This window comes from Mastacembelus armatus, chromosome 1 (assembly GCF_900324485.2).
Source record: "Mastacembelus armatus chromosome 1, fMasArm1.2, whole genome shotgun sequence".
In the NCBI taxonomy this organism is placed as follows: Eukaryota; Metazoa; Chordata; class Actinopteri; order Synbranchiformes; family Mastacembelidae; genus Mastacembelus; species Mastacembelus armatus.
In genome coordinates, this window is record NC_046633.1 from 8,130,235 (window position 1) to 8,157,246 (window position 27,012).

General features: G+C 37.7%; 2 protein-coding genes across 4 annotated transcripts in view; both read left to right on the forward strand.

Annotated features, from left to right (window-relative positions):
- tbck (TBC1 domain containing kinase) overlaps positions 1–13,131 on the forward strand; it is a 39,863-nt gene extending 26,732 nt beyond the window's left edge. For 2 of the 3 annotated variants that reach the window (XM_026302852.2, XM_026302854.1), the window contains exons 24-26: positions 2,391–2,554; positions 4,252–4,411; positions 5,276–5,741. In XM_026302852.2, coding sequence (XP_026158637.1) covers positions 2,391–2,554; positions 4,252–4,411; positions 5,276–5,386 — 435 coding nt within the window. In that variant the 3' untranslated portion in view covers positions 5,387–5,741. Of the gene's footprint in view, positions 1–2,390; positions 2,555–4,251; positions 4,412–5,275; positions 5,742–12,914 lie in introns of those variants that run through there. The other variant, XM_026302853.2, reaches the window with a different exon arrangement.
- Positions 13,132–13,396: 265 nt separating this feature from the next.
- On the forward strand, positions 13,397–19,632 carry LOC113128150 (hydroperoxide isomerase ALOXE3-like). Its single transcript, XM_026303227.1, has 15 exons — positions 13,397–13,487; positions 13,650–13,810; positions 14,067–14,271; positions 14,399–14,480; positions 14,676–14,798; positions 14,888–14,991; positions 15,339–15,505; positions 15,580–15,723; positions 16,407–16,610; positions 16,735–16,821; positions 16,947–17,116; positions 17,647–17,768; positions 17,934–18,034; positions 18,842–19,012; positions 19,265–19,632. The coding sequence occupies exons 2-15, from the start codon at positions 13,658–13,660 to the stop codon at positions 19,442–19,444; spliced, it is 2,013 nt and encodes a 670-aa protein (XP_026159012.1). The 5' UTR covers positions 13,397–13,487; positions 13,650–13,657; the 3' UTR covers positions 19,445–19,632.
- The last annotated feature ends 7,380 nt before the right edge of the window (positions 19,633–27,012 follow it).

The window sequence follows — 27,012 nt, forward strand, 5'->3', positions numbered from 1 at the left end:
TCTACATGTTCATCACAGTGAAAAACCTTATCAGCTGAGGACAACGAACCTGCTGAACACACACACACACACACACATACTGTGTCTGGTCCAAAACCAAATTACTATTTTTCATTTGATGGAGGGATCAGTGTTGCTGAGGTCTCTTTGGTCTTTGACTTGACTTAGTTTTTCAGTATTAATTCTGGAGTATAAATTTAATCTGAAATATATACAGTATACTTCATATCAAATTATAAGTACTTTCTAGGAAGATTCAGTGTCTGAAGGAAGCTCAGCTGTCAAAGTCCCAGTCACAGTCTCATTTAGTGCGTTTTTGAACATTTTGTTTTTCTCTTGCTGCTGGCATTGGTATGCAGGAAATGATTAATTCAAGTTTACATATTTTTATAGAGCAGGATGTATTCAGATTACCTAACCATGTCCTTTTTATCATGTCACTCAAACATGCTAATTGATTTGTGTTGTTTTACAGAGATTCTTGACATACCCTAAGTCTTCACTGATTGCTTTCTAGCTAGTTTGCGAATAGTTTCCTCTAAAATGTAGCACAGTCATGTGTTCTTACTGTCTTTTATCACAATTTTACCACATTTTAACATAATTTGAAAATTATGTGTTGTGTAATATGTTTCTGTTTTGCAAATGCATCGTGCAGTATCATTTTCACTCAACTTGAACAGGTTGGCCTTTTTTCCCCATTACCCTGATTGCGACATGTTAACCTTTTCTTATCATGATTAACATCTTTAAACAGTATTTCCACAGAATCCTGGTCCTCTGCCAATATTTTACATCACACCACAGAAATATGTGTGGCTGGATAGATCTCTGCAAAACTGCCATTAAAAGGAATTTGCTTTAACGCATTATTACTAAAACCAAATTATTCTTTTTTTTTCAGTCATAGAGTGTAAGTTAGATTGGAAATAAATTATAGGTGCTTACAGGGAAGCTTCAGTGTGTGAAGGGAGCTCAGCTGTAAAAGGGTCCCATAAAATTTAACCGATTGGTCATGTGCATCAATATATGGGTGGCTTATTACCTTGAGTTCACAATCCAGATAGAAACCTGTGGTGTTTAATGAGTTTTTACTATTTTTGCTTCTCTCTTTTGGTTTTTGATTAAAGGTGTGCAAAATATTGAAAGTATTAATATTTATTCAAAAGATAAATGATTAACTTGGTTTTCAATAAAAACTGAAAATGATCTACATGGTTGTTTTTACCCAGGGCTGATGTATTAAATCAAATATGTCCATTTTTCCGTTCTCTCAATAAATATCTACACGTCAGTGTTTGTAGACATCAGATTAAAAGTTAAGGAAGAAATCCAATGTGTAGGTGACATTTTCTTTAAAACACATACAAGCTTTGGTCACGGCAGTAGGACATTGTGAGCATGTAGATCATTTCTCTGTTTGTGCTCTCATGTTGCCTTCAAAGGCTATTGTGAGGCTGAAAGAATAAAGTGCTGACACTGCTTTGGACATTTCCATACAAATTATTATTATTACTGTAAACGGTAGACTGTGCTATTACCACAGGTGATAGGATTATTTCATATGTTATACTAATGTGATCCTTAGAATGTTACCTATAGAGCCAAACATTAATTATATGCAAAGGGACTATGTAAAATACAGTAAATACAACTATGTGCACTGTTGCCTAAATACACAACTAATGCCTGCCTTTCTGTGCAGTAACTCACGTGCACACAGTTGTTGCATAAAGTCTTTCTGGACTCATAGATGTCTCTGCTTGGTAATGCTGAGTTATTCCCCATTGGGTGGGCGAAAGATTGTTCAGCTAGTCCAAAGAGTTAACTGCTTTCAAACATTTGAGCTTTGGCACTTTACCTACTCCATGTAGAGCTGGCCCTTCACTGTTCTGTAATTGGCTTTCGCACACTGTGCTGAAATTCATAGATAATGCTGTTAACATTTCTTTTCTATTTAGTTTGCAAGTCAGTGAGTAGAAGCACCAGACTGCTGAAGGACTGCTAATTATCACAGTACATTTGTTTGCTTTTTGTTAAGGAACATGGAAAATACTTTCAGCATCCTCAGTTTTTGTCTTTTTTTTTTTTTTTTAATTAAAATCATTTCACAGCAGTTGGGAATCATGGGACCATAACACTTCCTCACTATTGCAGACCAGTGTCTCCTGCAGTCACACCTCTGGCTGGATGTTTTAATGAACAGTGCAGTGCAGGTGGACACTGGCAAGGGATCATGTTCTGGCCACTACTGCTGGTCATCTATGGTGCTCTGTGAGCTGTAATACAGTTTTTTATGTTAATCCATAATGCCATTCGGAGTCACTTTGAAGGATGTAGTGTAATTTTCTTTTTGTTTATCTGATCTCCTGTGACTTTCTTTCTTGTAGTCTCGGGAGCCTCTGGCACTGTGTGACCTGAAAGCAGAAGTTTCTCCAAGAATCTCAGCTGAGGATTTAATCGACCTTTGTGAGCTGTCGTTGACCGGGCCAACCAAGAGAACCAAAGCCGGCAAGCCAAAAATTGTTGCTGTCGACATCCGCAGTGCAGAGGAGTATCCTTTATGATTTCTGAGAGGTTGTGAAATTTACCTGTTAGCCCCACACCTCTTTCTCACCTTATCTCAACAGGGATGATATTTTAAGAATTTATATATTGCTCATCTTTTCACAGAAACAGAAGATTGTTTGAGAAACTGGAAAGTCCTAACACGTCTTTGTGACATTTGTGATGACAAATGAGGTGAACAGTATCGACTGCTGTCAATAATAGCAGAGATGTTTACAGAGGGCAGACTGTAGAATTAGGCAGGTGGGATCAGGTTAGGGCAGATCACTCTACTATGAGGTAGACTTATAGACAGAGAACAGGGGGTGCAGGAAACTGACAAGGTAAACTGAATTACTGGTCGTTATTGAGTAGGCAGGACACTGGGACTGAAGCAGACTGGTTCAGTGACAGGGAAACTGACAGGTTAAACTAAATTACTGTTTTGGAGCGAAGCCACACTTTTGTATGTGTGTGTTTGCTCATCAAAGTAAATAATTTTAAAACCTATTGGATTAGCTAATAATTAATAAATTATTATTAGGGTCCAGGGTCCATTATTATTTATTAATAATTATTTATTAAAAAACAATGCAATTATTCTTACTTCATGAAAACACAATGTACAATATGTCTTCAATAAAACAAATTTCTTCTGTCTCTTTGATCAAAAATGAAAATGTCTATTGCCTGCCACATTCAATAGCTTCTTTATCCATCTTTTCATAACTGCATAAAACTAGAATAAAGTGACCCAGAAAACCCTGCCTAGAAAATTCCAAAGCAGCAGAAGGACTGAGCATCGTCCTTCATATAAGCAGTGAAGTGGTAATTGTCTAAAGGGGGTCAAAAAGCCATTTATCAGTAAGGATTAGTGGCTAGAGCCAAGATTTTGAAATACCACTTCCTCTAGCCAGGTTTCACATAAACAAGAGGCTCCTCAGGCTAACTCACATGGACAAAAGGGATTTGACAATTTCCACAGGATTTGGCAACCCTTGATCTTAGGCAAAACTCTGTTGTGGTCACAAAAAGTGGATTAAATTAAGATTTTGTGTGGTAAATCAGGGTAATCTAGATTTAGCCTTGAAAGATATCTGGTGGATATTCTCTGCTGTGAAACAACAAGCCTGTGCTTCTTGTAATTCCAAGACTTGTAAATGTAGCACAATAGCATTTATCAGCAAATGGAGACTACTGCACACATGATATTTTTCTTTTGTGGCAGATGATATGAATTAGAGAATGTAGTAAATTGACTGGGTAAGTTGATGTCAATTGTTAATGTTCTTGTTCTCAGAACTTGCTCAGTCATATACCAAGTCCTTCACAAAGTCATTTTCTAATCATTTTCCTTTTTTACTAATATTTCCCTTTCTTTTAATCAAACTAATTCCCTTATCATGTCTCCTATACTCCATCTCTGATTATGCCTTCTCCCTCCCTTTTTCCTGTGCTACTATGATAAATCTGGTCTTATATACTTTTTGTGTTTGAAGCGGTATAACAAGCACTATAACTGAGGTATATAACTGACTTTATATAGTTCAAGGATATTATGGTTCTCATGACATTTAAGGTGTAACTCTGTGTGTGTGTGTGTGTGTGTGTGTGTGTGTGTGTTTCATTGTCTGTGGCCTTATTGCCCTTTATCCCTGACAGGCACCTTACCTGCTCAAAGCTCCTTAACCCAACTGCCTTCAGCTTCAGCAGAGGCCACATTTCTGGCAGCATCAACATTCCCTTCAGCTCAGCATTCAGCCCTGATGGTGGGCTGGTGCAGTGTCCAGCAACAGGAGTCCTCCAAAGCTACAGAGGGCGTGTCATTGTGGTCATTAGCCATGCCGTAAAGAGTGCTGCTATGGTGAGAAAGCAGTTACACACACAGACATGCAGCACATCACTATACTCATCTCTGACTGACTTGACCTTATGCAGTCAAAAACATTTATGTCAGGTTGATTGTTGACTCTAAATTCCCCATAGGATAGTGTGTGTGTACCTAAGTTACAATTTCGCAAACAGTTGCAAAATCACATTAGATCTCTAAGTCTATGTTCTATGTTCAGTGTGTTTCTCTGTTAATGGCAATACATCACTCAAAACTCTTCACATTAAAAGTAGAAGCTTCAGTAAATTCAGTAAAGCAACTATCAGATTCTACTAGTGGAATCATGTAAGTAATAGCACTGAATTGTTATCCAGAAATATTTGTTACTAGAGTGAATGAAGATAAATGACACTGTAACAGTGACACTGATATTTCAGTGGGAAATTTCGAGAAACTTCAATATTCTGTTGAGAATCTGAAATGAACTGAGACCCGAATGTCTTTTTGTCATGTCATATGTGAAAATGATTTCTTGTGCTCCCAGAACTCATTTTTACAGTTTGAGCCCTATGAATACTCGCATTGTCATCCTGGAATCTCATGAAGGAAGAAATGTATTCTAGGAAATTCATGATCATTTTTACTTTGCTTCCTCAAAGTCACAATGACATGACACAATACATATTGCATCACACGTTACATCAAACTGTTTCCTAATTTCTGTGGAGCTGGTATTGTCTACTATCTATTGTTTTATTTTTTTTTCTTGTAAAGCAACTGTAGGTGTGAGTTTGCGAGTTTGAGCATTAATGCAAGGAAAAAACAATGATAGAGTCCATGGAGGTGCAAGTAATGGGTATTTTTAAATAATAAATAACAATTTCTTTTTCTTCCCAGTTTGCAGCCCACTTGATCAAGGTAAATTTTCCACGGGTTTGTATACTGGATGGAGGGATCAACAAGTTGAAGACCACTGGATTGCTGACTGTCCCCTCCCCCCAGATCTGACCACATTCCTCAGCTTCACATGACCAAAAGGAATGAGAAGAAAGACTGTACATTGTTCATTGATTGGATAGTGAAAAATTTAGGCCCTATTACACAAACTATGTGGTACAAAATTACAACCGCATTGAATTAACTACCTTTATTTCATTGCCATATAAAAGTGCAGGGTGGTTGTATCATTTTGTGTTTTAAAACTTGAATGAAGGAGTTGCTCTATGCTCTATGTGTTGTGGTAGCTTTGCACTGATAAACTGAGCTGCCTGTAACCAATAGAATCTTAAAGTGTGTCTGCCTGGTCTGAATAACTACATTAAATGTTTATGTGACAAACAAAAAAATAAAACAGTGACTTGTGTATTTGTGATTTCACAACCAATGTTTAAATTTACATTATTTACAAAGCACTGGATTATCTCTAGATTCTGCTCTATGTATTTGCTATGTTATAAAAATTGGTTTCTATCATGCTACAATTGTTTATTATAAAACTGATGAATTTAGATAAACTTCCTCAGCAAAAGCTTTTAGCATTTACAGTAAACTAATAGTTTTAGTTGACTATGATGCTTTCATATTTAATAGTGGAAAAACTAGTTTATCTTCAAGCTACTTCTACCTTGAGGCAGAAGTACCATCACCATAGTTGACTAAAGATACTGATAGTTAAACTGGACACACCTATCTGTTTGTTACACTGTATACATGTGAATCCTCTTCCTCTTATAGTCATAACTTATCAAATTGAATTTTATTTATAAAGGTGAAAATCACAAATTAGGTTAAAGCGGCTTTACAGTCAGTAAAACATAAGACACCCACTGTTCATAGGCTCCTGATTCAGATAAGGAGGAGCAAAGAAGTGATCCCTCAAGTAAATATTGACATGTACTATATATCATACAGTATATAGAGTAGTACACTGCTAGAGTGCAGAATGTGGAATAGAACATAAAGCAGCATATACAGTTGTTTTAATTGTGACTGTCAGCCTGCTCCCTTCTTTCCTCTTTGTTAAACATATTTCAATTTAAGCAAACAAAAGATTTAAGACTGAACCTAGGACTGCTGTTCTGAAATTAACCCTGTGCTCTTCACCACTGGTAAAAAGGATTCAATAGAAATGTGAACTTTCCATTAAGGGATCAAAGTGAAAACACAAATCTGCCAAGCAGAACAAATCTTAGTCTTTCTTCTGTAGCTGAAGCAGACCCCAGCAGATGACAACCCCATCTTTTTTGCTGGCTGAGGTTTTTGCAGTGTCTCTGCTGCGCAACATACCCATGGTGCAACCACTGTACAAGGTAAGTGGGAAAATACTGGACATACTCTATTTCTATTTTTTCAATTTGTTGATATGTGTATTCTTTGACTCTGATATTTTACGCTGCTAATAGTGTCTTTTTCTCAGCCCCTCATTCCGCATGTTTGCTACACTCTACTGATTAACGTCTTAGCTCGATGTGATCTGATATCGCAGACTGGAGTTTTCACACTGCTATGAAAAGACTAACAAACTCAGTTGACCTAAAAACTTTCTTAGTATTATTAATATTCTTTTCAATATTTTGAACAGTGCCCTGTGATGGATTGGTGACCTGTCCAGGGTGTACCCCTGCCTTTCATCCAAAGAGAACTGGGATAGGCTCCAGCAGATCCCCTGGACCCTAATTAGGAATAAGCAGGTATAGATAATGGATGAATGAATGAATCAATTCTGAAGTGTTTATCTCCTAATATATTTCTTACATGTTTGACTGTCTCCTAGTTTACATCTTCTGGTGGAGAGGCTATGACCACAATCCTGAAGAGATCAATGTCCTCACTGACCTACAGATCCCTCTGTATACCAGAAGACATAGCCGACCGTGGACTGGAAGATGTGCCAAACTTCTACTACAGGGATGATGGACTCAAGCTCTGGGATATCATCCACAAGTATTACAGGATGTTTTCATTCAGCTTTATGTGATGATCATGATATTGGTGTCAAATCATAGCTGTTGTAGTGACATGTACTTGTCATGTTACATGTACAGACTTACACCTTGTTAGGGTTATTCAGAATGTGTTTAGACACCATAAGGTCTAGAATTACTCAAGTATCTGTCTTGATATCATTTACTGACTGAGGCTATATTAGACTAGATACTGGATACAGTAACAGTCACATGATTGTACAGAAAATTACTTTCATTTTTTGGTTTAATTTTGTGTATACTATATATGTTTATGCAGTGACAATTTATTGTTTAAATAAATGTTATACAGTAAGCAACAGAACCTATATTGGCCTTACCTAGCTTTTGTTCTATTATATAATTCAGTTGGATTTCTTCTGAAAAGATAAAGCATCTCTATCAAATACTGAACATTTAATCTCCATCCCTCCTATTTTCCTTCTTCTGCATTTTACCAACTGCTTCTTTGCATCAGATTAAGATCAGTTGCAGTTGCCTCAGCACAGTTTATGTGGAAACATATGTTCTTTTATATAGCAGTCACTGCTGCCAGAGGCACTGCTGAAAGTTGCCAGATTAAAGTAAACCTAGACAGATTATCATTGCAGTTTTTAAAGTACTGTAATAAAATGCTGAGGAAGATTATAATGTTAAGGTTTTGCCAGGCGCATAATTTCTCAAATTTCCAGCTTCTATGCTTAAATAAACTCAGATACTCAGCTGTGGCTCCATACCAACACATGGGTATGATCTTGGTTTTGATCTTCTCATCTAACTCAGCACGAATGCACATTTTCCAAAAAGCATCCAATGTTTTAACATCTTCTGCTAACCTGCTTGGTTTTGAACCAGGAACCTTCTTGATGTGAGGCAGCAGTGCTAACAAGCCACTGTGCTGCCCCAAATAGATGTTATGTATTAGTTTTTAGCTTTACTGTTTTTTTGTCTACTAGCTTTCACAAATGAGTTCATCCACCAATATAATTGGTAAACAGTTAACTTTATTACACCTAGCAGTTCAACTCCCATTTTAAAATTACTTTGCCAACAATTTGCCAAACAAGTAACAAACCACAGAAATTAGCAGAATATAGGAAATTGCAAAAAAACTTACAAAATACTTGCTTTCAATATTCCAATTGCCAGCATTGTGTCACTACAGCATGTTGCAAGATATAACAATGGCCTTCTAAAGAAACAGTCTCTGCACCAGACAGACAGTATAAACTGATTTTTACCACAAATTGCTTAATCATTTGTCAGTATAACCTTAAGGATTTCATTTTGGTGTAAAAAAAAAAAATCTGATTTTCGGAACACATCTAAATAAGTCTTATGAACAATTGCTACCTCTCAACTTAATAACCAAAACCAAGTTACATGTGATGGATTTTGTTTTATGTTTCTATGCCTGCTTTGTATGCATAATTAAACTAGTAATCCAAAACATTCATTCAAAAAACCCCCAAATGTTTTTTTCTGTTTATTACCCTGCATTATGCAATATCTTGATAATTAACCTTGTTACTTTGGGTAACTGTTTGTGCAACAGTCTTTGTCTGGACAAAATAAAACAGTCTGAACAGTATGATAGGGCTGTGGAATACATACAGTCTTCAGAGGTTCTGGACAGATCAGGTAGATCTGCTCAGAGGCAGGAGACTGGGACTGAAGTAGACTGGTTTGGGTGCAGGGAGACTGACAGGTGAAACTGAAATACTGGTTGGTAGGGAGTAAGCAGGAGACTGGGACTAAAGCAGACTGATTAAGGTGCAGGGAAACTGACAGGTTGAACTGAATTACTGACCGGGGGATGGGGGTAAGACAGTAAGACTGTAAAGGGAATTAGCTTTTCTGCTATAAGTAAATGCATCTTTATTTACCACCCACCTTAATACTGACATTATAAACATGTTTTTAAGTTGACTATTCATAAATATCCCATTTCTCCAATTAGTTTTTATAAGAAACTTTTGACTTATAAGTATTTAAATACTACAATTACACGTTTTTTAGGTTAGCAATCTGTTTAAAAGTTTTTGCATCACTGCAGTTATTTTCTGTTGTCTGTCTTTTTCTCTCATCTCTATCTACTCTATTTCTCTATCCCTATCCTTTGTCTTGTAACTTTTTTTTTTTTTTTGAAGATACACGACTTTCACAAGACAGTGACAATATGTATGGGGATGGTGTGCTTACACACACACACATACACACAGGTCTTCCATAAAACAAATTTCTTCTAAGTCTCTTTGATCAGAAATGAAAATGTCTATTGCCTGCCACATTCAATAGCCTCTTTATCCATCTTTTCATAACTGCATAAAACTAGAATAAAAAACTAGAATAAAGTGACCCAGAAAACCCTGCCTAGAAAATTCCAAAGCAGCAGAAGGACTGAGCATCGTCCTTCACATAAACAGTGAAGTGGGGTCAAAAAGCCATTTATCAGTAACGAGTAGTGGCTAGAGCCAAGATTTTGTAATACCACTTCCTCTAGCCAGGTTTCACATAAACAAGAGGCTCCTCAGGCTAACTCACATGGGCAAAAGGGATTTGACAATTTCCACAGGATTTGGCAACCCTTGATCTTAGGCAAAACTCTGTTGTGGTCACAAAAAGTGGATTAAATTAAGATTTTATGTAGTAAATCAGGGTAATCTAGATTTAGCCTTGAAAGATATCTGGTGGATATTCTCTGCTGTGAAACAAAAGGCATGTGCTTTTTGTAATTCCATGGCTACTTGTAGCACAATAGCATTTATCAACAAGTAGAATCTACTGCACGCAATATTTTTCTCTTGTGGCAGTTGATATGATTGATTGATTGTAGTAATCTGGGTAAATTGGTGTCACTTGCTACCTGTTATCAAAACTTCAGCCCTGATGGTGGGCTGGTGCAGTGTCCAGAAACAGGAGTCCTCTAAAACTACCAAGGACATGTCATTGTGGTCATTAGCCATGCCGTAAAGAGTGCTGCTATGGTGAGAAAGCAGTTACACACACAGACATGCAGCACATCACTATACTCAACTCTGACTGACTTGACCTTATGCAGTCAAAAACATTTATGTCAGGTTGATTGGTGACTCTAAATTCCCCATAGGATAGTGTGTGTGTACCTAAGTTACAATTTCGCAAACAGTTGCAAAATCATATTAGATCTCTAAGTCTATGTTCTATGTTCAGTGTGTTTCTCTGTTAATGGCAATACATCACTCAAAACTCTTCACATTAAAAGTAGTAGCTTCAGTATGCAGTCAAAAACATAGGAGTGAGTGTGAATGTGTGCAATGAATGATCAAATGCTTTTCAAGCATACTATAAGTAATATGGTACATCAATCGAATGGCCACTAATCTACACACCACTAAGGAGACGTAAAGCACAGCAAGTGTTGATAGTTAAGCTATTCTATGCAGATGTTTAACACTTAGACTATCTTAAGAAACCTGTGCAGATATTTCTTCATCCTCCTGCATTCTGTTTCTACATCCTATAGTTACCTATTGCAGCTTCGCTGTCCCCAAACCACAGAACTTACAGAAACAAGAACTCAGCCCTCAGCCGCAACTGTTTTTTAACACATACACACACATTTGTGAAGACAATGAACAGCTCAATGTAGCATGATGTTGACAGGACTGTATAAGATAAGTAATAATATGATTAGATGGTAAAATATTCCTTCTTATGCAGAAAACCCATTCAGCGGGTTTCACAAACAAATATTTAAATGCAGTTAAAGTCAGGACTCTGGTGGCCAGTTCAGTTGTGAGAATGATTCCTCACTCTTTCACAATCTCAGCACTATTAGTCTTGGCATTGTCATTCCTGATAGGGCCACTATGTTCTGTTGAGAGCCGACAGAGTGGTGTTAATCATTAATTTTAATTAATTCATGAAGGTTCCCCCTGATTCACCCTACAAACACACACACAACTAACTCCTAAGGTACCTGACCTGAATTTTGGAGTGGGAGTACTATTGCCTGACTGACTCAACCAAGTTGTAAATCTGATTTGTTTCCTTAAACTCACTTTTGTCTGCTATTGTTACCTGTTCATAGAATTCCATTAGTTATTGCTAACTGTTTGACCCGAGGCCTGCTATTGTTACCTGTTCATGGACTTCACTTAGTTTGCTAACTATATAGACCCTGGCTGGGTTTCTAATTTGTTTCAGCCTTCTACATGTTAAGTTAAGCCACATATTGGTGTGTTTGGAAGGAATTCTGTTTCCTTTCTGTATTGTTACCTAGTTCACTTGAATCGCTCTTAGCCACTTATCTATGTTTTAATAAACAGTAGAAAACTCAGTCTGTCCTGTCAAGCCACTTCTCTCAGCTCATACCTAAAACCCTAACAATATTCACTATATTACTCTTCCAGTGATAGCCTATGTTAAACTTTTTCCAAATACTTGTAGTTCCATCAAAAGTAGAAGCGTCACTAACAGTAATTACCTGATATGTTCATGTCAAAATATGATTTCAGTTGTGGAATCATGTAAGTGCTGTGGGGATGGTGTAGTCCAAAGCTTGTCATTCTAATGTAAGGAAGTTGTAGTTTCGTAGGAAACCAGTTGTTTGTGTGTGTGCGTGTGTGTGTGTGCGGGTAATCTGAGTTTTTCTTTTTGTTCTTCCCAGTTTGCAGCCCACTTCTTTTTCTTTTGTCCATTTTGCTCCTCTTGGGAGCATAGGGCCTCAGCAACACTCCTCCAGCGAACTCGATTCTGGGCATCTCTCTTCAACTGAGCCCATGTCCATCCGGCTACCTTCATCTCTCGCGCAGTGCACTGTCTCCACGTCTCCCTTGGCCTGCCTACTTTCCTCTTTCCCTGTGGGTTTCACTCCAGCGTCTGCCTTGTGACATTATCTGGGCTCTTGCGCAGAGTGTGGCCTATCCAGCCCCATTTTCTCTTTCGGATCTCTTGGTTAATGGGGGTATGCCTTGCTCTTTCCCACAGGGTGGTATTAGAGATCCTTTCTGGCCATCTGATGCGTAGGATAGTGCGAAGGCATCTGTTGATGAACACCTGTAGTTTGGTGGTTGTTGTCTTGGTCAGTCTCCAGGTTTCTGAACCATACAGTAAAACTGCTTTCACACTGGTGTTGAAGATGCGGACTTTTGTCTGTCTGGAAAGTGCGGTAGATTTCCAGATGGGCCGCAGGGTATTGAAGGCATGCCTAGCTTTATTGATGCGGCTTTTGATGTCCTCATCTGCTCCTCCATCCTTGCTCACCACACTGTCCAGGTAGACAAACTTGTCAACATCGCTAATACTGTATCCTTGAAGTTGGATTTGATCTTGCTGCTTGTTATTTATTCGTATGGTCTCTGTCTTTTTGATATTGATCTTAAGTCCAACTTTGCCTGCTTCCTCTGCAAGTCTATTCAGTTTCTGCTGTGCATCTTGTTGTCGGTGAGACAGTAGGCTGACGTCAGCCCACTTGATCAAGGTAAATTTTCCACGGGTTTGTATACTGGATGGAGGGATCAACAAGTTGAAGACCACTGGATTGCTGACTGTCCCCTCCCCCCAGATCTGACCACATTCCTCAGCTTCACATGAACAAAAGGGATTCTACATATTCTAAGCAAAACAAAATGACAAACTGCATTGACCTTATCACATATTTCATTACCATATAGATGTACAGGGTAGTTGTGTTTCAAAATGAATGATGGAGTCATTCTGTGCTGTGTGTTGTAGTAGCTTCACACTGATGAACTGAAATGCCTGTGACCAATACATACAATACAGTATCTTCATGTGTTTGTTTGTTCTGAGCCAGTTAATGTATGGAAATGTATTAAATGTTTGATTTAAAAAAAATAAATAAAAGTCAGTGACAACCAGCATCTTCACTGACACGTTTACAAAGGACAGGATTATCTCTAGATTCTGCTCTATGTTGAAGCTGTGTTTCTTAATGGTTTTAATTGACTGTAATGGTCTAATATTAATAGTGGAAAAACTGGTTTAGATTCAAACTTTCTTCTTTAAAACATCATTCCAATTTACCATTACCACAGCTGACTATGGACTGGCCACACCCACAAATGTTTGTATAAAGAAAGAGGAATCAGTGGTGATTACTCAAAAGACCATTTCATCAAAAGAACTTCATCTCAACAGAGGTATGAGAGATGCTTTGGGAAATTATTTTAGACAATTATGCTCTAATGGACTAAAAGAATAAAGCAAATTTAATATTTATTGTGATCCTTTTAATCGAGATTTTATGCTGGTTCATCCAGTGATACTTAATCAGTGCTGAGAATTCTTCTTCTGCTTTCTAGAATCAAAAATGGTGAATTACGACGTGACAGTGTTCACTGCGAATCTTCTCAATGCAACAACTTTAAACAATGTCCACATTAAGCTGGTGGGCACAGAGGGGGAGAGTAACCGCAAGTGGCTGGTGGGCTTGAAAGGGGCTTCGTCCTTTGTCATTGGAACAGTAAGTTTGATTTATCCATCTCTATATTTAAAAGTACATTCATACAGTAGTGTGCTTACTAAATTTGGCCATCAAAGATTCTGCAGATTTAATACCAGTTTAAAGGCTAAGGTAAAGGTAAACCGTTGCAACTCATATCTGCATCAAAAGGAAATGTGTAACTCTGAAAAATATACTGTCAGTATATTGCATGGTTTTACTTTGCCCATCTTTCTACAGTCAGTAATTTTATGTATGTATGTTTTTATTCCTGCAGACATCGAGTTTTACTGTATCCTGCAGTGCCTCCCTTGGAAAGCTGGTCCTCATAGAGCTAGATAAAAAGCACCTTCCACTGTTTCCAGAAGACTCTTGGTTCCCTGCCAAGGTGGAGGTGAAATCTCCTGAAGGAGACACCTACACCTTTCCCATCTACCGCTGGATCAATGACAGTGAGGTGCATCGCTTCAGAGAAGGAACAGGTTTGTGGAAATTATCAGCCTGTTCAGTGCCCAAGAAGACATAAAATGAATAGTCCTGGAAGCTGGATTATAGTGAGGTAAAAGCAATATATCAATAAATCTTTTGGTTCTTTTTTTTTTATTTTAGCTCAGAGAGTCATTAATGACAACCATCATCTTGGCAGATATGCACGTCAGGAGGAACTAAAGCAGCGAGCAAAGGATTATCGGTAAGAGCTCAAAGAGCTGTATCCATATTTGTATATGTTAAGTATGTTATGCTTATATACTTTAAATTAAAACTGAAGATATTGGATAATTATACTATAACATATTTGCCAAATATATTATGCTTGAGTTCTCTACATTAAACTGTTAAAAATGTTCCATGTTCCTCACTGCTATGTTGTTTTCCGTTTTTGTAGCTGGCATGTGTATGCAGAGGGAATACCCCACTGCATAAAGACAGAAGGCCCACTTTCTCTGCCTCCTGAGGTCCAATTCTCCTTCACTAAGAAAACAGAATTTGCCTACACTGCAGCCACAGGGTGATCCATCCATCCATCCATCCATCCATCCATCCATCCAATATATTTAAGGTATCATAGTAAAGTTAATCTTTGGTTTTATTTTCTAGGTTGGCAGAACTGAAACTGAAGGGACTGGCTGATCGCAAAGTGAAGTGGACTGATATGAATGATCTCAATCGAGTGTTCTGGTGCAAAAGGACTTCCATATCGGGTAATGTACTGTCATGGAATACTAAATATAGTTTATACATAGTGTACAGAACAGTGCTCAAACAGAATTCCAGGAGCAAAAACAGTGAACATGAAGTGACTCTAAAAACCCAGAGACAGGAAATCAGTGTGGGTCATGACAGTTTGAATGCATTAAAACCTGCTGAAAGATAAAGTAACTGTAGTACATTTCAAATAATCAAGAATTTGACTTTAAAACAACTAAAAACAGTGTCATGTAGGTGACTTTTTATATGCAGTGTATCCTGCATATACTGTTAATAGCAGTAGCACATCAGGATTATTTAATCTGAAACTCAATGAAGTTCAACTTTGTTCTTTTTCCAGACTATGTCCATGAACACTGGAAGGAAGATGCTTTTTTCGGCTACCAGTTTCTAAACGGTGTCAACCCCATGATGATCCAACGTTGTACCACTCTGCCCAAAATCTTTCCTGTCACCGATGACATGGTCTTCCCCAGTGGTCAGGGTAGTCTGACAGATGAAATGAAGGTAATTGTCTCATAACTGTGAAATAAATTAGATGTGAACTTTGTATCACTTTGTCTCACTGGAATTTGAAACAGAAAGGCAACATATTCCTGTGTGACTACAAGCGTTTGGATGGACTGAAGCCAAACACCATCAATGGGAAGAAGCAGTATTTGATGGCTCCACTCGTCCTGCTTCACAAAAGACCTGATGATACACTGATGCCGATTGCTATTCAGGTGAGATTAGTACTCTAATATAACTGATACCTAGGCTGCAACTGACTCTGTGTATTGATTAAGCTTCTTTTTGCCTGAGACGCTTAAAAAGTTCCTCTTATAGTCATAACATATCCAACTGCATTTTATTAATAAAGGTCAAAATCACAAATTAGGTTAAAGGGGCTTTACAGTCAGTAAAACATAAGACACCCACTGTTCATAGGCTCCTGATTCAGATATCTTCCACTACGTATAGACATGTAATATACTGTATGTATCATACAGTATATAGAGTAGTACACTGCTAGAGTGCAGAATGTGGAACAGAAGACAAAGCAACATATACAGCTGCTGCCATCCTGCTCCATTCTTTTCTCTTTGTTATATGTATTTAAATTTGGGAAAATAAAAACTGATGTACATAGGACTGAAACTAGGACTACTGTTCTGAAATTAACCCTGTGCTCTGCTCTAATGGTACAGTAAAAGGGATTCAATAGAAATGTCAACTTTCGATTAATGGGTCAAAGTGGTCCTGCAATGGACTGGCAAACTGTCCAGGGTGTACCTCAGCCTTTTGCCCTGTAATAGGCTCCAGCAGACCTCTGTGACCCTAATTAGGAATAAGTGGATATAGATAAGGGATGGATGGGAAAACGTGAACCTGCCAAACAGAACAAACCTTTGTCTTTCTCCTGTAGTTGAAGCAGACCCCAGCAGATGACAACCCCATCTTTCTTCCCACTGATTCTGAGTACGACTGGTTGATCGCCAAGATCTTTGTCAGAAGTGCAGATTTCAATGAGCATCAACTCAATGTTCATCTGCTGCGCACTCACCTGCTGGCTGAGGTTTTTGCAGTGTCTCTGCTGCGCAACATACCCATGGTGCATCCACTGTACAAGGTAAATGAGAAAATACTGAACTTACTGTATTTTTGTTGATTTTTAATACTTTTCTAATCTAATAACCAAGAATGTCTCAGAAATGTTTTACACTAATCATAGTGTGTTTTCCTCTTTTCCTCAGCTCCTCATTCCTCACACTCGCTACACTCTACAGATCAACTTCTTAGCCCGTCTTACTCTGATATCCCCGACTGGAGTTTTCACACAGGTTCATACCAAAGACCAAAACACTCATTTGCCCTAAAAAATATAACTAGTATTATTAATAATTTTTTCAATATTAAGAACAGTGTTTGTCTAGGTATATTTCTTACATGTTTGACTGTCTCCTAGTTTACATCTTCTGGTGGAGAGGCTATGACCACAATCCTGAAGAGATCAATGTCCTCACTGACCTACAGATCCCTCTGTATACCAGAAGACATAGCCGACCGTGGACTGGAAGATGTGCCAAACTTCTACTACAGGGATGATGGACTCAAGCTCTGGGATATCATCCACAGGTATTATAGGATGTTTTCATTCAGCTTTATGTGATGATCATGATATTGGTGTCAAATCATAGCTGTTATAGTGACATGTATTTGTCATGCTACATGACAGCCTGCAGTGTATATTTGTTGTTTATTGTTGCTGTTCTTTTCTCTCTCCTCTATCCACTCACCCCCAACCGGTCGAGGCAGATGGCTGCCCAAACTGAGCCCAGTTCTGCTGGAGGTTTTTTCTTCCGTTAAAGGGAGTTTTTCCTCTCCGCTGTCGCCAAGTGCTTGCTCATAAGGGATTTGTTGGGTTTTTAGTTTTAGTTTTTGTAAAATGCCTTGAGATGATTTGTATTGTGATTTGGCGCTATTCAAATAAAATTGAATTGAATTGAACTGAATTGAATGTACAGACTTACACCTTGTTAATTAGAATGAATTTAAAGGCCAAGAAATACATTAAAATGAAAGTATACAAATGAGTCTCCTACTGCTAAAATCACCAAAAAAATAGAAGAAAGTGTGATGTTAACACTTACCCACATTTCTCACAGGCTTGTGCAGGGAGTACTCAGCTACTACTACAAGAAAGACACTGAGGTCCAGGATGACCCTGAGCTGCAGAAGTGGATTTCAGACATTTTTGAACATGGATTCCTTTCTCAGGCAGCCACAGGTGGGTTTTAAAGAGAATCTCAAACTTCCCAATCTGAAATTGTGCTTATTTCACATCATTCATTATTACAATATAATGCAGTCATAAATCAAACTTTGATTTAGTAACTCAGATTAGACGATGTCTTTAAGCAGTCTAATGAAATTTATCCTCTAAAATTCTCAGGAATCCCAGAGAGATTTACCACTGTGGCTGAATTGGTCAAGTTTGTGACCATGATGATCTTCACTGGCTCAGCGCAGCACTCAGCTGTGAATTCTGGACAGGTGAACCCTACATTTACCTGCATCAACTGTTATACTGTTGCTGTTTTTGTGGAATGGGTTGATGAGTTGTTTCAGTCTGTTTGAAACTAGAAGAGGTTGATGAATTTGACCCTAATAAATGACTTTAAGGAATGTTAGTGAGCCTTTAGCATGAACAAGGCTAATAGTCTACAGCCAGGCTAATGACTCTGAGGCTGCATTCTGGCACAGTTGGTCCTAAATGCAACACACTCACACTGGTAATGGAAACATGCTGATTTTTAGTCTGTATAATGTTTTACTGAGTCTACCATGTTAGTATGATTACATTTGCTTATTAGCACATAATGCAAAAGGATTAATGGTAATGTTATTGGTTTTGCAGGAATTTGTTCATTAACCAAAATACAAATAAAAATTCTGATCTAATGATGGGGCTATATATAAAATTAGAAGATCACCAAAGTTATTATAGTGTATCTTGTTGTAACCATTCCTAAATGAATTTCATGACAATGCAGCAAAAAGTTGGTGAGGCATTGTTTTCAAAACTACAACTAGCCTAATGGGTGTTCACCAGCATCCTTAAGATTCATACTCAGGGCACCATGAGTAGATGATCAAACTATCATGACAATTCAATCAAAAATTCTTTAAATATTTTATTGTGAACTGACCAAACTGACTGACAGACTGACATTGTTAAGCTGCTTTGAAAAGTAAATTTTACTCTTTGGCTCAAACATAATTTTATCAGAAATGAAACATCAGCAGTGTATGCATCAGAACATATTAAGCAGGTATTTCCACATTATTCATTTATTGCAGTATGACTATGGTGGCTGGATGCCCAACACTCCTACATCCTTACAACTTCCTCCACCAACCAAAAAGGGGAAAACAAATGAGGAGACAATGCTGCAGACATTCCCTGATGTCAACACAACAGTGCAGGGAATGGCCACTGTGTGGCTACTCAGCAAACAGTCATCTGACTTTGTAAGTAATAAATTACTTCATAAAAAATGATATAAATCACATTTACTGTATATTTAACTTTTGTAAGGTAGACTGATCATTTCAGCAAAATGACATTATTTGAGCTGCTGAAAAAAAACATAACTTTTAGAGAAGCACATTAACATTTCCTATGTATAGGCTATACAGCCCTGACTATTCATAAAAAAGTGCTAACCTTCCTTTGACTAAGCACATTTTCTTTTTACTTAAATGTATCATTGCTCTTGTCAGGTCCCTATTGGTCAGTATCCAGAGGACCATTTCAATGAGGACACTCCCTGCAAGCTGATAAAGGCTTTTCAAGAAGAGCTTAAAGTCTTAAGTGCAGCCATCAAAGCCAGAAACAAGAGTCTGAAAATCCCGTACACATACATGAATCCAGCGGAGGTAGAAAACAGCGTGGCCATTTGAATATCCAGAGATGTGACCTCCTCAGCTGTTTCCTTTAGGCAAGTTAATATGCAGCAATAATGTGTCCAGCCAAATTCAGTTTCACGTTAACAAAAGGGATAAAAAAAAAAAAAAAAAAAAAAAAAAAAACACCTGCATGTTGTTTCAACTGGTATTATGTTAGAAATAAACTGTTGTATGTGACTGTATTGTATGTGGACTTTATTTTATTCTTTTCCATCTCAACACAAAAATGAATGAATCCATTCTATACCATAAACTACAGTATATTGTATGTGCACTTTATGTTGTCATATTGTCTCGCTTCATGCTGCAGATGTATGATCCTGCCACCAGGTCCGATAACTCTCAGATTACCTACCTGTTACCTCCTCATGTACATTATAAATTTGGCTTCAACATTCTTTTAATAAAAACTTGCATGTACCTTCTGTCAGGGTTGCTGCTGGGGGGGTAAGAATTCGGACCAATGAGTGCCCACTCTGGTACTTCAAGTTCGAAAACAAAACTTTATTCAAAACCACAGAACTCAAAAGGAAGTCAAAACAGGAACACAGGAAACTAAAGGGACATAGGTACATAAGCCAAAGGACAAAACAACATGAGCCAAGGGGACGATTCAGGAGGATCAAGATCACACACACACATTTGGAATAACACCTCAGACTTTAAGGGAACGAATTCAGGGGGGCAAACGTCTGGGTCACGCACACACCAGACTGCAAGAGGGAACAAACAAAGGGTAAAGGGTAGCAAAGGGTACAAATGTCTGGGGTCTCACACACATATCAGGACACACCAGACTCCAAACAAACAAACAAGGATCATAGGTCTGGGATCACACACCCCCCAGGGACATACCAGACTCCACACAGACAAACAAGGGTCAAAGATCTGGGGTCGCGCGCACATACGCACACGCACATACGCCGTGGACACACCAGGGACAAAGCAGGAGACACACGACAAGACTAAGACATGCATGAAGAGACTAAATATGAACGAGGCAAACATGAACACTAGTGAGACAAGGCATGAACAAGGGGACTAAACATGAACACCAGGGAGCTCAACAGGAACATGAGACACGGTGAAAAACACATACAAAACAGAGGCAGATAACTTAACTTAAACGAGAAGGTCCATGAACAGAAACCAAGGAGAAAAACCAGATGTGAAAAACAAAGGCAAAGCAAACTTGGAATCTCTATCTTGAGGCAGATTCGAAACAAAGCTGAAAACAATGCTGGGCAGTGATCGGCAGAACAACCGCATGTTGAGCAGATAACCTGGCAAAGAACTGTGACTAAACAAAGGTATAAGAAGGGAAGAACTCAAACGAGGCATGGGTGAAAACAATCAACTAATTTGGTCAAAGTAAAGTGGAACAAGACAGAACAAAACCAAATCCTAAAGGAACCTTCAAAATAAAAGCACAAAACAGGAACTCAAAACACAGATCCTGACACCTTCATGATTGTTTGTCTGTTTTTGGTCCTTCCTGTCTCTGCGCTGATCCCTTAAGCTTTTATCAGAAAAACGTGCAGATTGTAAGAGCAGACATTCATTCATCCATCTATTCATTATGTCCTGCTTGTTCCAGATAGTTTGGGGTGGCTATTGCTTATCCCTGCTGACATGGACAAGAGTTGGGGAACATTCTGGACAGATTGGCGGTCTATAGATAGGTCCATCTTCACCTGCCCACTCTAATGATGTAAACCACAAGAAACAGAGGACACATGAAATTCACACTCAGCCTTTACAAAAAGTTTGTTTTCCAGTAGGCAGTGTAGTACCTGGCAGATGTGGGCTTGGTCTTCCTATTGGTCTCCTGAAAAGACGAGGATGTTCTTTAAATAAACAAACACGAAGTGATTCAAAAAGTCCCAGAGGGCATCACTCACCAAAGCCTGGAATGACATTGTACTCAGAATGCCCTAAGGTGTGTTAGGATGGCATTTTCATGCTATTTTTGGAATAACTTAGCCAAGCTTAAATTTAAACACCCAGCAAGGATAATGTTTCAGGCAAAATCCCAGTTTAGAAAACTTGTCCTTGTTTTAAATGTTGGGAAGTACAAGAGGAGAATAATTAGTAGTCCTTATTAGAAGAGGCAGTTTAGCATTTTTTAGGAAGCAGCAGCATGAACTCACTGTCTAACCTAGTTGCAAAGACTCCAGTGAAATAAGAGAGTAATGGAAGAATTCATCTGTAGAGAATGTGAACACCCACACCTAGGACACCCAGGGCCGCTGCTGTTCCAGGACTTATAGCGATAATAAACCACTGATCACTCACTCTCACTCAAACTAATTTGAAACTTGGAGTGCTCAATGTCAGATCTTTATGTAATAATTGTATCAGTTTAATCAATAATTTTATTTCCTGTGGAACCAGCCTGAGTTGGACTCAGACTTGAATTTTAACACCCACATTAAATCCATAACATCATCAGCATTTTACCATCTCAAAAACATTACCAGAATCAAAGGGATCATGTCTAAATCAGACTTGGAAGAATCCATGCATTTATCTCTAGCAGGTTAGATTACAGTAACAGCCTGCTTGCGGGCCTCTCAAAACAATCTGTAAGGCAGCTGCACTACAGTACATTCAGAACGCTGCTGCTCATGTCCTGACTAGAACCAGAAAGTACAACCACATTACTCCTGTTCTCATATCTCTGCAATGACTTCCAGTCGTTCAGAGGATAGACTTTAAAACAGCACTGCTTGTGTATAAGTCTCTTCACGGCTCAGCACCACAGTACATCTCTGACATGTTGAGACATGCTGGTGCCATATAAACCATCTCGGACTCTAAGAACATCAGGGACAGGCCTTCTGTTTGTGCCCAGAGTCAGAAATAAACATGGAGAAGCAACGTTTTAGTTTAATGCAGCTAAAATTTGGAATAGCCTTCCTGATGATGTTAGACAAGCCTCATCTCTGGCGATGTTTAAGGCCAAGCTAAAAAGTTTACTGACAACTGAAAGTGTTTTATCTAAAGTATTTTATCTGCACTCATTCTCCTTTAATTATATTTCAAGTTCATTTTTTACTAGTTGCTGTTTCCTATTTTGATTTTTGCATATGTACTTTTGACTTGTCTTTTATTTCTGTAAAACATTTTGTGCCATATAAATAAACTTGCCTTGCCTTACCTTGAGTATGTATTTAGTTACTTATATATAGTTTCATATAGGTATACACACATATAGAGAGACTGAGAGATTCTTTCAATACATTTGAAAATAATATAACTACAGTATTAGTCCCATAGACCCTTTATCTCTTGACCTTAATGTATGTTTTGATGTCTTGTCATTTCACTTTATTTTACTTTTGATTAAAAACCATCACAACATTCAGTTTATTGACTTAATTTTAAATCTAAAATGGTTTTGCATGGTCCATAAAAAGACTGAATAACCAGAGTAAACCCACCCAAGTAATTTCACTCATGTTGTTTAGTTTAGAGCTCTTCTCAGGACTGTGTGAACATATACTGCCTGTGTTTGATTGGCTTCTCCTGTTTATTTTGCAATATTTCACCAGTCAGAATACACCGTTATGACACTTGCTAGAACATGGAGATCTGATCATACTTTTTAGCACATCTTACACATTGTAGGTGTTTGTTACGGCCCCTGGTCTTGTGTTTTGTTTCTTTTTCTCCCTCTATCTCTGACCTGCTGGACTGTGTGAAAATGCAAATCAACTGCACCAGTTGTTCGTCTGTGATTGGCCCCTCGTGTTTCTCCGACATCCCGCCCTGGCCTGAAGCTGATTGGTGTTTCACCGCCTGAGGAGCCAGTGACATCCTCAAGAATGGGTTTTTAAAGAGGTCTCATCACCACTATTGGGGGAAGCTGTGATTTTGTGTGAGCAGTCTGTCATGCTGTCCTTTTCATGTTTGCACTAGTATACTTAGTGACTTAGCTGTTTACTCTTTTGTAAGAAAACTCTGTCTTGTGTTTCTCCTTGTTTCACTTAAGGAACTTCCCCCTTTTTTGGGGGGGAAATGCTTTGTGCTCTAAACCTTTTAAGGTACCCATTTATTTATTCACAAAGTCGGTCCTTGTTAATTTATTGTGTATGTGTTACAATAAATTTCTCCCATTGGCCATTTTACATCTGGCTCACATGTTAGAGTGTTTTTATTTATTTTGTTGGGCTTTGCTATTTTGTATGATGTGAAGATACAGTCACAGTAACAGTAACACTGAAAACTAGGATTTTGATGTTTGAAAATCCATTTTAAATATAAAACTGTTGGTTTCAAAATAGAAAGCTATGATACAAACCTTTGATAATAAAATCTGAATATCTGAAAAAAATGCTTCATTTTTTTCAGTCTCTTCAAGTTTTAAAACTTGCTTTGCAAATATTCAACTTACATTTTTCAGAGTTTCAGATCTGTCATTCTGAGCCTGTCTTAACAGGAAAAATGATCTGAAATTTACAAAAGGTCCACACTCACAAAATGGTTTTAAAACTTTAAACCATTGGAAAGTAAGATTTGAATGTCGGAAAATGTGGCTTTATTTTTTTCAGTGTTATAATACTGTGCAAAAAAGGTTTGAAACATGCTCTGCAAACATTCAACTCTATTATTATTGTTTCAACTCTTTTTTTTTTTTTTTTTTTTTTGCAGAGTCAGATCACATTTCTGTGTGATCATTTCCCTTTTTTCACAGGCGACAGGTCTGAAACTTTGCAGAAGACGCAGGCAGGAGTTTAATTTCTCCGAGTGGATGTCAATACAGACTTTTTTGTATTCCGTATTTGAATTTTGCTACTTTTGTTTAGTCATCTTACCAGCCTTTTGTCACAGTCCTCTCTAGATACTCCGATTTCCTCCCACAGTCCAAAAACATGTATGTCAGGTTGATTGGTGACTCTAAATTGCCCATAGGAGTGAATGTGAGTGTGTGAGGTTGTTTTTCTCTGTGTGGCCCTGTGATGGACTGGTGACCTGTCCAGGGTGTACCCCTGCCTTCCACCCAAAAAGAGCTGGGATAGGCTCCAGCAGATCCCTGTGACCCTGGTTCAGGAATAACCAGGTATAGATCATAAATGAATGAATGGTTTTGTCTCTAGACTCTGCTCTGTGAATTTGCTCTGTTATAGAACTTGGTTCCTATCATGTTACAATAGTTTATTGAAGAAAGTATGATCAATTTGGAGAAACTTTGTAAATTAAAGCTGTGTTTAGGCTACTAAGTGACAACAGAGGACATATAGTCAAAGATAGACAGATCCTGGAAGCTGGACTATAATAAGGTAAATTTGTGTGCATATCCTGGAATCAGTGTAACAACAAACCTTTTGTATTTGCAATGAACTAACTGTTTTAGTTTAATGAGATGTTTTGTATTTAGTGGTGGAAAAACTGATTTATCTTTAAACTAGTTCTGCTTTAAAGTATACTTCACTACCTTAATATGTGTGGTATGACAAAGATTGATGGTATACCCTAGGTGTGCATGGAGCGCTTTCTACCAACAGTAGTTTGCAAATAGTTTCCTCTCAAATGTAGAACAGTCATGTTTTCTAACTATCTTGCTTTGGCTTAAATTCTCTATATATTTGAAATTTGACCACATTTTTAACTGATTTGTTTTTAAATTATACGTAGTACACTATCATTTTCACTGAACTGGAACAGGCTGACCTTTTATTCTATTATCCTCATTGCGACATGTTAACATTTTCTCATCGTGATTAAGTTTTTCTATAGAATCCTGGTCCTCTGCCAATATTTTACGTCACAAGTGTGATTGTATAGATCTCTGCAAAACTGCCGTTAAATGGAATTTGCTTTAACACGTTGTTATTGTTGTGTTAAGTTTCACCAACCCTTATGAACACACGTATACTGTATCTGGTCCAAAACCAAATGATTGTTTCTCCTCTGATGGATGGATTTTTGTTATGTGATCCCTTTGAAGTTGGATTTTCTTTATTTTTATTTCAGTATTATATCATATCATATCATAGAGTATAATTTAGATCAGAAATAAATAAATTTCACTTTCCAGTAGTAAGTTGGAAGCTGTGGAGGGAGCTCAGCTCTCTCTGAGTCTCTTAAAATTCAACCATGATCTCTAAGTTTTTCAGAATCTGAAGCAGAATCAGTTTTATTGCCAGTGTTGGACACACAAGGAATTGCCTCTAGTACAGCGACTCTCAATATGTTTATTGTGAATCAACAGTATGTACACCTAAAAATAACTAATAGAGAAAGAAATATCATCAGGAGGACATTGAAATAGGTGAAGAGCTTCCAGAAGAATGTTGTGTATTTACAAATATTAACAGTGATTTAACACCTATTGCACTAATTTACAGTTTCATTTTACAATTATGCGCTGAGTTTTTGCAGTAAAATGTAAAGTAAAATTCAAAAGCAGCGATGGAGAATTCAGACAAGTTGATAAGCTGTTCATTAAAACCTGGTATGTGTCATGTTTTTTCTTTGATTCTGTAGGTCTAGCACATTCATCTGTGGGGGATCACGGTAAAACACCAGAACAGTCCCATTTAGTGTGTATATGTTGTGATATTAAGAAACTTTGTTCAGTTTTTAAACATTTCATTTTTCTCTTGCTTCTGGGACTGATATGATAAATTTCAGGTTACATGTTTTTATGTAGCAAGACGTATTTAAATTACCCAACATATCATTTTTATCTGTCACTCAAACATCTTAATTCATATGTGTGGTATGACAAAGAATCATTATCTACTCTCCATCAAATGAAAAACAATAATTTACTTTTGGACCAGATACAGTACGTGTGTGTTCAGAAGGGTTGGTCAAACATAACAATATAATTACAATGTGTTAAGTCAAAATTTTTTTTAATGTCGGTTTTCCAGAGATCGATACAACCACGTACGATGTATATGCTCATCACAGTGAAAAAGCCCTATCAGCTGAGGACAACAAACCTGCTAATCACACGCATCTGCATCTGGTCCAAAACCAAATTACTGTTTTTCATTTGATGGAGAGAGCAGTGTTGCTGAGAAAACGTTAACATGTCGCAAAATGTGCATTGATCACTTTCTATCTAGAGTAGTTTGCAAATAGTATTTCTGCAAATATTTCTGCACCAGCAAAAGAGAGAAAGATTGTTTGGTTTTATTAAAGAAAAAGCAGAACATATAGAGCTCAGCTAAGCTAATGGGACTATTCAACTGATGGAGGTGTCCAGTCGCCTCAACCACTATCCAGACATTACTACTCAGTTGCTCGTCCAGACCACTGTATCAGCACGGATCCTACATGGTAATTCAAGTGGTTACGCCTACTATGTACATTCAAAATGACCCACTGGTACTTTCTAACAATTAGTCAGTATGTACTACATTTGGGATGAAAGATGGCAAACTGGCTGATGAAGTTTCACAAAAATTAATCAAAAAGTTCATCCTTAATAATGTGTGCAGAAGGTTGGCACTGCTGGTTAAGTGTGCACCACTACTTTCTTATGTCAAGTGTGTAATGTGTGTTAAAGGCATTTTTTAAAACTTTTGTGAGTAATCTCATAAAATCAT

Excerpts from the sequence above, each read along its gene's own strand:
- LOC113128150 (XM_026303227.1), top strand. The coding sequence starts at position 13,658 with ATGGTGAATTACGACGTGACAGTGTTCACTGCGAATCTTCTCAATGCA. Across the intron at positions 14,992-15,338 it reads CAAAAGGACTTCCATATCGG|ACTATGTCCATGAACACTGG; the intron begins GTAATGTACTGT and ends TTCTTTTTCCAG. Across the intron at positions 18,035-18,841 it reads CAGCTGTGAATTCTGGACAG|TATGACTATGGTGGCTGGAT; the intron begins GTGAACCCTACA and ends CATTTATTGCAG.